The 12,551-nt window shown below is 47.4% G+C and overlaps 2 protein-coding genes across 5 annotated transcripts; one reads left to right on the forward strand and one right to left on the reverse strand.

Annotated features, from left to right (window-relative positions):
- The first annotated feature begins 427 nt into the window (after window positions 1–427).
- rilpl1 (Rab interacting lysosomal protein-like 1) lies at window positions 428–6,825 on the forward strand. Of its 3 annotated transcripts, XM_057018655.1 has the most exons (9): window positions 428–1,113; window positions 1,810–1,957; window positions 2,452–2,570; window positions 2,831–3,067; window positions 3,193–3,363; window positions 4,273–4,430; window positions 4,503–4,607; window positions 5,018–5,105; window positions 5,726–6,825. In XM_057018655.1, exons 1-9 carry the CDS (start codon window positions 826–828, stop codon window positions 5,729–5,731), a joined length of 1,320 nt encoding a protein of 439 aa, XP_056874635.1. In that variant the 5' UTR covers window positions 428–825; the 3' UTR covers window positions 5,732–6,825. The 3 variants fall into 3 exon arrangements, with proteins under 3 accessions (XP_056874635.1, XP_056874634.1, XP_056874636.1); XM_057018654.1 differs by lacking the exon at window positions 5,018–5,105 and having other exon boundaries at window positions 447–1,113; XM_057018656.1 differs by lacking the exons at window positions 3,193–3,363; window positions 5,018–5,105 and having other exon boundaries at window positions 472–1,113.
- Window positions 6,826–6,930: 105 nt separating this feature from the next.
- On the reverse strand, window positions 6,931–11,713 carry kmt5aa (lysine methyltransferase 5Aa). Of its 2 annotated transcripts, XM_057018660.1 has the most exons (8): window positions 11,513–11,713; window positions 11,366–11,416; window positions 10,306–10,453; window positions 9,937–10,219; window positions 9,778–9,853; window positions 9,477–9,536; window positions 9,069–9,259; window positions 6,931–8,982 (listed from the first exon to the last, which is right to left on the reverse strand). In XM_057018660.1, exons 2-8 carry the CDS (start codon window positions 11,372–11,374, stop codon window positions 8,772–8,774), a joined length of 978 nt encoding a protein of 325 aa, XP_056874640.1. In that variant the 5' UTR covers window positions 11,375–11,416; window positions 11,513–11,713; the 3' UTR covers window positions 6,931–8,771. The 2 variants fall into 2 exon arrangements, with proteins under 2 accessions (XP_056874640.1, XP_056874639.1); XM_057018659.1 differs by having other exon boundaries at window positions 11,366–11,711.
- Window positions 11,714–12,551: the final 838 nt, after the last annotated feature.

The raw sequence follows: 12,551 nt of genomic DNA on the forward strand, positions 1-12,551 counted from the left end.
GCCAACATGTTACATGTTTAAACTTTTATTTGACTATATTGTGATCTAAAACACCCACCGCCGTCAAATACAACACAACAATGCAGAACTGAATTCCAGGGAAAATTGTGTCATCTATCGTGCACAATGCGCCCCTTTTAATATTCCATTAGGAGCACATTCTGCAATTTATTGCTAAATTAGCACGGGAACGTCCACGAACAATTAGTTTGATGATGGTTAGACCACGTGAGCCTTTCCCGTGAGCTGTCATTTATCCTCACAGCGACCTCATCTGTCTGTAATTTCCGTCATGCGCAAAACAAACTGCAGCCTCACCACCATGGAAGTTGCCACTGCGACTCCTGTGCGCTCCGAAGTGGAGCTGCGTCAAGGCGGCGGAAATTAAGATTGGAAAAATCCCGTGACTACAAAATACTTTATTTCAAAGTAAAAGCAAGATGAGGTCATGTCAAAGGAAGGGGCGGCGTTTTGGACCCGTTTGGTTTTATTTTGAAATCCCAAACCGGAAGTCTGTATTGTAAATATGGCGCATAGACGGTGGGTTATGGGCAGGACAGTGATGGGCCACAGCCGCGGAGGGTCTCCGGTCACAGCCGATATTTATTCCAATCAAATCAAACGGAGGCCCCGAATCTGCTGCCGGCGATGGAGAGAAGACACTTGTGGCGTTTAATGCGGATTTTTTAGTGCGTTTATCAGCCATTTCGAGACGCGCAGCCCTTAGAGTTGAGCTCACTCGCCAGAATTGTCCCGGAGGAAGGAAGTTTGCTGTAGCGGGGGAAACATAATAGGATAGCGGGGAGGGCCAGAAGAACCACCGCCATGGAGGACTCCGGGTCTGCCCTGGAGAAGAATGTGGCGGACCTCACCGTCATGGACGTGTATGACATCGCCGCGGTGGTGGGCCAGGAGTTCGAACGGATCATAGACCAGTACGGCTGCGAGGCTCTGTCCAGGCTGATGCCCAAAGTGGTGCGGGTCCTGGAGATCCTGGAGGTGATGGTGAGCCGCAACAGCATCGGCCCGGAGGTCGAAGAGCTGCGGCTGGAGCTGGACAAGCTGCGCCTGGAGAGGTTGGATCGGATGCAGAAGGAGAAGAAGCACAAAAAGGTCAAAGGACAAACAACAACAACAACAACACTATGCATTAGCTACGTATAATGTCAATTTTTGAATCGACTGCAGTTTATTTGAATGCACTTATTTCACATTTACATTAATCCCAAAAACCTTGTTTTTTAAACAGGGGAGCAGAATATACTGCTGATTCAAAATAGTGGTGTAATTTCAGAGAAACACGGTGGCTGTAACCATAGTAACTCATCAGCAAATGATAGCCTGGGTCCTGATTTGGATTTGTGTTGGGGTTTGTCCTTCTATAACCTGTCCTTCTACGCTGTATGTGGCACAGATATGAGGGTCACCGCTCAGAGTCGCCTCTGCTCTGTGCAATAAAAATAGTCCAGCTGTAAGTTTCTTGTGACTGTGACTCAGTCGCCAGGTCACTGAATAACAGAGTTTGTGCAGCAACAGCAGTTTAAAATCTCCTACGTGGAAGTCTGGGCTGGAAAAAGGAACATATACTGTATGAGGCAGGAATAGCTTCCGTCATTTTTTAATGCAAAAGTTTGCTCCACCAACACCGTGGAAAAGTCTTTTGAAAGAATCTTGAGAAGCACGACAGATGTTCCCACACTGACAGGATGTGCTGCCGGCTGCACATGACTCACTTCCTGTCTGGGAGCTTCATCTTTGGGGGATTCTGGGTGTGAGCAGACAGTAACGGAGAGTGATGTGTGACTTCAGGAGCTGGAGCTGGTGGAGGACGTCTGGAGGGGAGAAGCTCAGGATCTGCTCAGCCAGATCGCTCAGCTGCAGGAGGAGAACAAAAGCCTCCTCACCAACCTGTCCGTCAGAGACCCCCTGAACGAGGAGGACCTGCAGAGGCACGAGGGTGCGCGCACGTGCTGCTCAAACACACCCAACACCAGCTCACACCCTGCATCGCAAGGTTGCTTCGAAATTTACAACCCTCAGTCAGCAGGTTGAGGAATCTCAGAGGAACCTCGGGCATTAGCAGACATTTGGAATTTTATATTTAAATTTGGTCATCTAAATATTTATCAAGAAAATAATGGGCAGAGATACAACCAGCAGGAAAATAAATATTATTACACAAAATACATGCTTTTACCTCTCTGCCTCTCTCTCTCTCTCACACACACACACACACACACAAAGCAAGTCCTTTCTGCGTCTGAAGGGGAACCAGTCTTGTTTCCACAAAGAGGCCACAGTCAGCCCGAGATACTGTGGACAAAACAGTCTCAGTGTACCAACACACCTGCCACACACACACACACACACACACACACACACAGAAAAGCCAAATGGTTTCTAAAACTCAGCTGTTCAGCATCGTTTTTGTTGGCTTATTCGTGTACTCAGGTATGACGGAGAGAGAGAGGCAGGTGATGAAGAGGCTCAAAGAGGTGGTGGACAAGCAGAGAGACGAGATCCGGGCCAAGGATCGAGAGCTCACCCTGAAAAACGATGACATCGAGGCGGTGAGGCTTCTGTGTTTGCCTCTATCACGTTATCTCATGGAGAAATTCATTGGGAATGTAATCAACAGATACTTGGTCTCATTTGGCTGAATTTCTTCACGATATTGATAATATAACGACTCCAGCCACTGACATTAGCGTTGGCAGAGCGACCCCTAGTGGCGGAACTCAATAATACAATTCTACAACTCAAACGTTCCTCAGTGTATTCTCTGATGAGACCAAAGCTCTGTTCACAACACGTGCGTGTCTACGTGCAGCTCCAGCAGCAGCAGTCTCGCCTGATGAAAATCAACCATGACCTGCGGCATAAAATTTCTGTGGTGGAGGCGCAAGGGAAAGCGCTGATCGAGCAGAAGGTCGAGCTGGAGGCCAGCGCTCAGGCTCGGGACCAGGAAGTCGGTGTCCTTCGGCAGGAAGTCGCGCGCCTGAGGGAACGACTCCAAGGAGATCTGGCCCCTGAGGAGGCTCCGGCTCAGCCGCCCTCACCTGCCGAGGTAGCTCTTCCTGCGTGTGAAAGGGTCAGCGCGACGACCTTTGTTGGTCTCCTGTCGCACGTTGCGGGTGAAAACATGCTCCTTTAAATGCGTCGGGTGTCACAATACTTGCTTTCCTCCGTCAGAGCGGTAAAGGCTTGAGAATGCTGGCGGGGGTGGAGGGCTGGTCAGGCAGAGCTGACCCCTCTGAGCCAATGTCGGGCAGGCTTGATGCCGCCGTGCCACCCCTGCCCGGTTCCCTCAGTCCAGAGGGACGCATGAACGAGGAAGACGAGGACGAGGCGGCGTTGATTTGGGTAATGCGGCGCTCTGACTACCGAAGCAGAGTGGTGTGACTGTAGCTCCAGCAAGGCTGCTTTAAAGAAGCACGTTGTGGACTAACATTGGTGTGACCCGCGACCAGCGCCAGAGTGACTCGGCGCGGGTGTCGATAGACTAACAGAGGGGCGACAGGACCCGTGGCACCGGTGGAGCGGACGACAGCACGGGCGACCTTTCTAAATATAGAGGGAGCCTCTAACAGCACTTGGCTATGACCTTTAATGCGCCACAATCCTGAGAGTCTGACACAAATACTGAAGCAGGAAAACAGATCTGCACCTGTAGATTTGGCTATTTCCATACACACATGCCACACACACACACACAAAAGCTTTCTTCCGTTTGTGTTTGAAAGAGACTGGGATTGTGAGCAGCCTTACCATGAAACAGCATGGACCCGGACTTATTTCTCATAAAATGAGTCGCATGAATGGCCTCTGCCTGATACTGAGGTGACAGCCGACACAGTTCAGCCATTTTGTTGCTGCGGGCGTCCCAGAAATCATTGCTGATCCTGTCAAGGAGAAGGAATGGACAGGAAACGAGACAGTTATGTAATGGGTTATTTTTGGCTTCCCGTGCATGAGCGCCAGCTGCACGAGCTGCGTTGTCCCTAACGTTCTGTGCTTTTGAAGTGTGGGTGGTCAAAGCATCAAAGAGTATTAGTTGAAAGGGGGGAGGAAGGCTGAAGTGTTGGAACGAGGCCTGATGTCTCAGGTTTCACCCTTTGCCACCAGGAGGCGATGTGCGATGAAGACATGCCTGCTGTGTTCCAATATTTTACCCAGGTATCCTCGCTCCCTCCCAACCTCCCTTCTTCCTTCCCGCCCCCCTCTCCTCCGGTTTTACTGCCTCCGTGTCACTCGTCCTCCCCTCTGCGGCAGGAGGCCTTGTGCGACGAGGAAACGGGGGGCGGCCTCGACCCGAAGGACCCCAACCGGCCCCGCTTCACCCTGCAGGAGCTGAGGGACGTCCTCCACGAGAGGAATGAGCTCAAGGCCAAAGTGTTCATGCTGCAGGAGGAGCTGGCTTATTACAAAAGGTGCACCTGCGTTATTCTGCGGGGGGGGGGGCGCCGATCTGATGCTGATGATTCTGATGTTTGCGTTGGCAGTGAAGAGACAGAAAATGACCCCGTGACCCCAAGTCCTTCGCCCTCGCCAGAGCTGAGGAGCCGCTCTCGTTCTTCAGCGCAGCCCGAGTCTGGAATCAAACGCCTGTGAGTGGTTCCTGCCGGTTCCCTCGGCCCGTCGTGACCTCCGCCCCCGTTTCTCCTCTTTCCGCTGCTTCACATTCGCAATTAACATCATGTATTTAGCGTCGGTTGATGTGTGATCGACCTTTAAAATCACTAACCCGGCAGCTTTTCCAAAAAAGTGACAAATCGTTTGAACGTAAAGGCAGAGGCGACGTCCTAATGTTCCTCCTGATGCATTCTGGGAGATGTGACCCGCCTGCTGTGTGCTTCCCTTGTTTGCAGCTGAGCATCATTTGATTGTGTAGATAAAGTGTTTTATGTGAACTGTAAATGGTCTTTGGGTGGAACAGAGGCTCGAAGTTGATGTTGGTCCCTCTCCCCCCCCCATCATGTCCCTTCCTGTTTGTGCATTCTTTGCCTCTGTGTAACAGGATCTTCACAGCAATTATGCCGATGGTGGCGGCTGGTTTGATCCCCGATGACCCCACTTTACAGCCAATCAGACGCCTCCTATCTACTGTATGGCTCTTTATCCGCTCGCTTTCTCACCGCTAACGGTCTCCAGCAGATTTGCACGTGCTGGGGTTGCAGTTTGAACCTTTATCCCAATTTTCCATATTCTGATTGGCTGATCGTGGGGGCTGTTTTATTCAAAATTGTTGCTGGAATGTTTGTGCTGGTCATGAAAATCAGCCAGTTGGAATATGAACTTTGAGAGTGTTGTCTGATCTCCAACACCATCTGCTAGAAACGCTCCCCTCAACCCTAAAATAACTGTAGAAACTGAATTTCTTTTCATCACTTTTCTTGTGCTTTACTAAATTCTCATTTTTGTCTGAATAAGTAGAAAACAAGAAACATTAACTCGACTTACATGAGTATAAAGTGCTGTTATGTACCATTTAGCATCAATCAGATAATAGACGGTAGCTAAAACCCTGCTGGCACTGGCGCGCTCACCGTTTGACTGATAAAATCCCTTCTTATCGTTTAGTCAGCATCGTAACAAATAAATAACATTTCTGGCAAGATATGCACATCAGCTGGGCCTAGCAATGCTAATGCTACACTCTTATGCTGACACCTGTCACCCTGTTGTTAAAAACACCCCTCTCCACCTCTCCGTCTTCTCCTCTCAGGTTTAGTTTGTTCTCACGAGACAAACAGCGCAGCCTGCAGCGAGGCGATCACCTGGACAGCAGCTCGTGGCCGGCGAGAGACAGCGTGGACACAGAGGAAGCCCAGGAGGCCTTACAGCACCTGTAGTCACCAGCAGGGACCCACCGAGGTTCATTCAAACACCAAAAACTGGCTTTAGACGCTCCCGTGTTCTTCACTCAGCCAGTTTCGGCCAGTTGTGTACCAAACCATTGTTAGCGACTCACAGTTACTGAAAGCTCATGGGCTCATCGTGCAAAGGTCAAAGGGAGGAAGAGTGAATGGGTGAAGAGGGAAAACTCAAGTCGACAGACAGGAAGTGTGAAGTTGTAGCTGCACGAAAAGGCTGAAGGTTCACGAGAGGTGCGGGGACGGAGGACGCGTCCCGCTCTTCTCAGAATTAAGCTGCTAAGTGCTTTTAAAAGTGCCGCCGCAGAGATTTACTCCCGCCATAACTGCTGCGCTCCAAGAAGTTCACTGGGTTTCTACAATTACGCGTGCAGCAGAATCACCAGCAAACCTGCGACCCCGATTCTCTAACCGTGTCTGGGATTTAATGTTCAACAAAAATCAGCACAAATGTCCAGGCGGTGGAACCTGAGCAATAGATATTGACCTCTGTCGAAGCGGAGCAGCTCCCAAGTCATTTAAAAGACGTATTTATTGAAGATGTGGAATGGAAAAGCACATAAAAGATCATTGGAGGTTCTAAAGAGCTTTTATTTGCCAGTACGTCTCCAGTTTAGCAGCAAATGCAGCTACGAGGAAACGGGTTTCCACCCTTGTGCGCCTATGCATTGTTTACAGTAAACACCTTTCCATAGCCACATCGTCAGGTTGCTAATCACATGTTACTGACAGAATTGGGAAGACTTTTAAAAAAAAATGGAATGAAAACAAGGCGTCGTGTGTTTTACAGCTGTGGTGTTTTTAGAGATGGAGAAAACATTTTAAAATGGCCCCGAGAAGGAATAAAGAGGAGGAGGAGGAGGGCTGAGGAAGGCTGAAGGTGTTTAATGCCGTTGGACTGCACATCCAGAGAAATCATCTGTTCAATAATAAAAACTGGGGCAGATCCTCAGCTGTGTCTGTCTGCTCACGCCTGTTTTAGCTCCTATACAAGGACGCCGTTTTTAAGGTTACTGTGTTACTTCAAAACATGTCAACACACACACTGTTGTGTTCACTTGCATATTTTTTTATTCCCCAGAATTACAGTTTGTTCAGAGCTACAACAGCAAAGATCTATCATCCTAGAACAGGTCAGTGTTGCCAATGTGGGCCATTATTGCATTTGTTCGCTACTTTCAGTAACAGGCTGGAATATTTGGAATAGTTCAGGATTGGATTTGTCGTTTCCTAACCCAGAACACACTCCGAAAGCAAATAAGTGTTGACAAAAAAAACAACTGATTAAGACTCAAATCAAATTCATCTTTTTAAAAAAACAATTACAATTGAGGGGGGTGCAAACAAACTTCAACCAAACACCAGCCGTAGGAAGAAGAAGATTTGTACAGCAAAATAAATAAAAACAGCAAAACATCCCCAGAAATGTGTTGCGCTGCTACATTAGTAACGTCAGACCGGAAAGTTTGAATCTGGATTCTTGTCCTGAGTCACTGAAATTTAACTTTGATGGCGCAGTTAAAGTAACGCTGACACCCCAGCAGCAGTGAAGCCTGGTAACGCTAACCTTCGAGTCTGTCGTGTAAAAGATGTGTGTGTCCACACACACACACACACTCGCTGCAGCACCCAACATGGATGAACCCTGTAGATGCACCTTTGCCCCTGTGATGAGAAGCTACTGCGTTTATTACCAAATAAGACGCTGCCGCAGGGCTGTCGGAGGAGAAATGAACAGTGACTCATTTAATCAAATTAATTTGAAAAAATAATGTGCTTCTAGTTTTAAAGATAAGGAAATAGAACTCAAATTCACAGGAAGAGCCGATTGGAAAACTCCAGGAAGCTTTAAGGTGTTAAAAGTGGATTATCTGGTGAAAGTGAAATACTTTAAACCTACTAATACGTCACCTTTGGTGCATCCCGCAAATACAGATTCAAGAGGATGAACGAGACGTTGTGAGAAACACGTTTACCGACTGCGTTCGCGTCCTACAGCTACGACCGGGCTCAGAGCGACCACGGAGGGGGGAACGATTACTCGTAGATTGAAGCTTTGGGGAGGGGGGGGCAGGTGAGGTGATGCATCATGGACCTGCAACACTGCAACAGGAAGCCAATAAATATATTTACAAAGTGCAGCCAAAGTGAGACCGTTTGAAGGTTTCTGATAGACGCCAGCAAAGATATTTGCTTTTTTTTTTATACAATAATAATAATTGATTTGGACGCCGTCGGTTCACATGCTGCGGAGTTTAAACATTAAAAAAATATCTCAGCTAAAATGTATAAAAAGACAGAAGGAGCTCAATGGTTTCTGCATCTTTGCAACCCTGCGTGTTAATTTACACCGGAAAATAAGGAATCCTTCGGTCCGCCGACACACGCGGTGCAGCTGGCGTCCAGAACTGGCGTCCAGAACTGGCCCGTGAGGGAACCACTCGCTACCCTCCACCGCGCGACTCCCGACGAACCAAATCAAACTCCGCTCTGACAATATTACCCAGTCCCCCCTTTAAAGGTTTAGTCAGTTTGCATCTGGTAGTTTTGGGTGATCCAGAGGGGTCATAAATACAACGACTGGAAACTACTAATTAAGAAAAAGCATTATAAAAACGCAGGGCCTTAAAGGAGACCTGCATGCTGGAGGAGAATCCGTCTGTCGGAAATACAAAATGTACAAAATAAACGTCCTGCAAAACAACCACAATGTTCCGTATTCAGATAAATAAAACGGTACAGAAGCCATCTGACGAGGCAGATGGATCTCAACTGAACTGTGACACTCCCGCGGCCCCTCCCTCCAACAGTAGGGGGCGCCTTCTGTTCCTAAGGCATTCTGTACAGCTAAGAAGAGGTGTGTGTGTGTGTGTGTGGGGGGGGGGGGGGGTTCAGCCATCAGTATTTGAGCCACGGGTGGGCCGCGATGGAGGCTTTGCTGCGGTCACCATAGTCGTACAGCAGCTCCTCGCCCTCGTCGATGTTCCGGGAGGCGACGAGGATGAGGTGCGGGACGCCGTTGATGTCGTGGAGTTTGGTTTGGCAGTTTCCGTTCTTGCTGTGGTTTATCAACCGGCCCATGCGGCCGGTCTCTTTGGTGGCGTCCACGCTGCACAGACCCAAAAAAAAAATAAAAAAATAGGCATTTAAAACCACGCTGGGCAAAAGGAAATCCTAGAAAAGCAAATATCGGACCAGTATTTCTTGCAGAGGTACTGGAAGTAGTACATGTAGCAGCCGGTGGCGGGGTTCTGGGCATATTCTGCCTCCCGCTTTTTGGCGTCGGTGAACTGCAGCAGGTCGCCGTGGTACTCCACCACGTACTCGCCTTTCTGGAAACACCGCGTGGCAAACACTGCTCTGCCCTTTCCTTCCACATGATGCACCTCCAAACAAAAATACCAAGAGTAGCGTCAAGATGCTAAATATGGCCGGAGTGGAAGGGTTTTATCTCCAACTCGAGCCGAGCCACCTCCGACCTTTCAGTGTGTGGAATGAATCAGCCATTGTGATGAAAGAGCCAACGGATCAAACCTCCCTGGTAACGTCCCAACAAGCATTCCCAACATTCCTGATAGGGAACCTCAAACTAGATCAACGTACCTCCATTCCTTCCTCTATTCCGTTGGTGATGAGATCATCTATCTGCTTCTTCTCTTCACACTGGTAACAAAAAGGACGGTGAGAACGTTGCACTGAAGTGGGGGGGAGGGGGGGGGCATTTTCACCTTTTATCCACCTTGTCAGGACATCGTTACTTTTACCATCTTTTTGTAGCGTCGAGCGTTTGTGATTCGATTACTCCGCTCGTGCGCGTTTGTGATTCGATTACTCCGCTCTCGTGCGATTAAAAGGTGAAAAGGGCCCCGATGTTCAGACGGGTTGGTGGGGGGGTTCAGCTCACCTTCAGCTCCGTGTTGCTTTTTCTTGAGCTTCGTCTTATTGGATAGTAGTCGGTCACTTTTCTGTTTCCTCCAGCTCTGCAGCAGAAAATACAAGAACCGTGGGTCACCTGTGCGACAGGGTCATACTGCAGCTCTTCTCTAAAGACACCACAGCTTACGTTCTTTTGGCTGATTTATTCCCTTTAACCTTGAAGTGGACTCTCCTCTGCCGGCTGTGTAGAGCCCTGCTGTTTTTGCTGTTGTTGTTGTGGAGGGGAATGGTGGTGGTGAGGTTGTTGCTGAAGGGCAAAGAAAGGTCAGCGGGAGGACTGAGGCAGGTCTGAGGAGGCGCCGGCTGTTCGTCTGACCAGCAGAGTGAACGCTGGCTGCGGCTGCTCTCCATTTCTGGGAAATCTGTCTTTGAGTCTTTGGGTGTGTTGCTGATGGTACCGGTTATCCTGTCTGGAAGGGTGGAAAGATTAGAAATACAAGAAAGAGAGCATTTATCCTCAAATCTTCAGCAAATGACACAATAAGCAGATATTTACCGTCTGCCTGCCTCTGAGCACCGTTCGCTTGGCGGCATATCGGAGAGCACCTGCCCTCTTGGGGCTTGATCATCTCTTCATCATGAATAGATGATACAGAATTGGTGCAGTTAAAGGCAGTGACAACGGGACTATTGTACAGCGCCTCCTGTAAAAGAGCAAAAAAAACCAACATCTATGACATGATGGACACATCAAACTGTCTTTTCTATAACAAAAATACAAAGCCAAACAAATGCTTAAAAACACATTTACCTGTTTTGAGATCAGACGAATGTGGCAAAATGCAAAATCTAAAATGTTACGTTTCTTTGAATGTGAATAAAAACATTATTAAAGCTTTATTTAATTAATACAAACGTTTTTGGGTTGGAAAGTTGTAAAATTTTAGAGGCAAGTTAATCATGTCTTACACATTTGAAACAAAACGCCCTAAACTAGTCACGTCTGTTTCGTCCAGGGGAGAATTCTGTCTGAATTGTAAACTACTGGTGGAATATCTGAAGTAATGTAACGGATTACTCGGATTACTGTAAATTTCCCCGTGTGGGACAATAAAGGATCTGAATCTACTCGAGTAAATGTCCGCCGTTACTTCCGGAAGTGGTGTGGGCGGGGCCCCAGGAGGGATCCGGGCTGCTCCACCCAGCTGTCCCTTTAAACAGACTGTCATGGCACGAATGCGCCCTCAACTCACGATAAAATCCATCATTCCGATCAAACTTACATTTCAATCTGCACCTGCTGTAAAGCCGCGACCCTCCCCTCTTACAGACACATTTAAAACCTCCGCTGTCGGTAAAACTGCTCTGCTCGGCTAACTGACACATGGAATTAGCATGTTAGCTAAGCACTCAAACAAAAAAGGAACCCGATTGTAACTACTGCACAATATTTGACTGTTACATTCAGAAACAATTCACCCAAATGTGACGGAGTGCTAATACGCGCACGCCCGCCAGTGTAGCTACGTTTCGAAGGAAAGATTTTAACATTTAAGGCGGCTTTCATTGAGGTGATTTAACCTGTGTTGTGGTGATGCCCCAACAAGCAAACTTACACCGTTCATGTCCGACTTGTTTTCGTGGCTCCTGGATTAGAACCAGCGTTTCCTTTCGGAGGAAAGAAAAGAATTCAAGTTTTAGGCCGGTTCGAGATGAACCTCCCCCGCTCGTAGAGCAACGTCCTCCGCGCAAGCAGCTCCTTCCCACGGCGATTTTGTGCCACTCTTTCTATTTTTAAAGCACCACAAGCTCAGCCGAGGAGGACCCCACAGCCCCGGTTCGCCATTTTTCAACCAGTCGGTGGAGGAGAAGCGCAGCGAGGTCGCCCTCTGTCTGCAGGCTCCGGCAGATAGGAGCCCCGAGTGGGTTAAAGAAGAGAGACAGCTCCGAAATCAGCTCCGAAAATGCTCCACACGCTGCTCTCGAGGGTGAATTCAGAGTGATTTAAGGGCTGAGGGAGGAAAACCCCTTAATTGACTGATTGATTGACGCCTTGATCAATGAGTGTGCATGATAATGGCATATTGTTATCATAGAATGGGTAATATGAAGGGACTGCGTGAGTCAGTCTTTAAAAATGTGATTAATTGACAATGTAGAAGCAAGTCCTTGAAAAAGCAGACAAAGGAGCTGCTTTATTCTGTCACTTTTCATTGTTTGTCTGCTGGAAACCAAATATATAAATAAGCTGTTGTCAGCTGTTGTAGTTTCAAAACTTCTCTTCCAAACCCCTTGAAAAACATAAATGACAAAATAATAATGTATTATTATATATTAAAATATAAGTTAATGCCCCTTTAAGGGATTCTATCTCAGTGTTAAGAATAGACTATTTCACTGTTTATCCTGAAAATACTACTATTACTACTACTACAGTGAAACTACACTACTACTACTCGCCATAATAACAGTAGTCTATATGAGAGTGATATTAAATGTAATAACTATTTCTCCGTGATTTATACAACCATATTACTATTTTTCTCTTGTATTACTAATTTGTACTCATGCCACTGTACTGTTACTTCTCTTTTAAATTACCGAAGTGATATTATTAGGGCTCAGTTATTTAGATGTTTAACTATTTTTGTGGTGACTCATTTTACAATTGTGGAACTTAATTAATACATTTGTCTCATACAATGTCTCTTAAACTGTGTGCCTTAAACTGTTTTATTCTGCGAATGTGAAAGCATGCTCTCTATATTTGCTGTAAAATGCTAAATTAATCCAGACAATTAA

Source organism: Takifugu flavidus, chromosome 20 (assembly GCF_003711565.1).
Source record: "Takifugu flavidus isolate HTHZ2018 chromosome 20, ASM371156v2, whole genome shotgun sequence".
NCBI classification, from domain to species: domain Eukaryota; kingdom Metazoa; phylum Chordata; class Actinopteri; order Tetraodontiformes; family Tetraodontidae; genus Takifugu; species Takifugu flavidus.

Coding starts and splice junctions, on each gene's coding strand:
- rilpl1 (XM_057018654.1), top strand. CDS start 826: ATGGAGGACTCCGGGTCTGCCCTGGAGAAGAATGTGGCGGACCTCACC. Junction 1,958..2,451: donor GGACCTGCAGAGGCACGAGG/GTGCGCGCACGT, acceptor TCGTGTACTCAG/GTATGACGGAGAGAGAGAGG. Junction 4,608..5,725: donor GAGTCTGGAATCAAACGCCT/GTGAGTGGTTCC, acceptor TTCTCCTCTCAG/GTTTAGTTTGTTCTCACGAG.
- kmt5aa (XM_057018660.1), bottom strand. Junction 10,220..10,305: donor TGCTCAGAGGCAGGCAGACG/GTAAATATCTGC, acceptor CCACCCTTCCAG/ACAGGATAACCGGTACCATC. Junction 8,983..9,068: donor TACCTCTGCAAGAAATACTG/GTCCGATATTTG, acceptor GGGTCTGTGCAG/CGTGGACGCCACCAAAGAGA.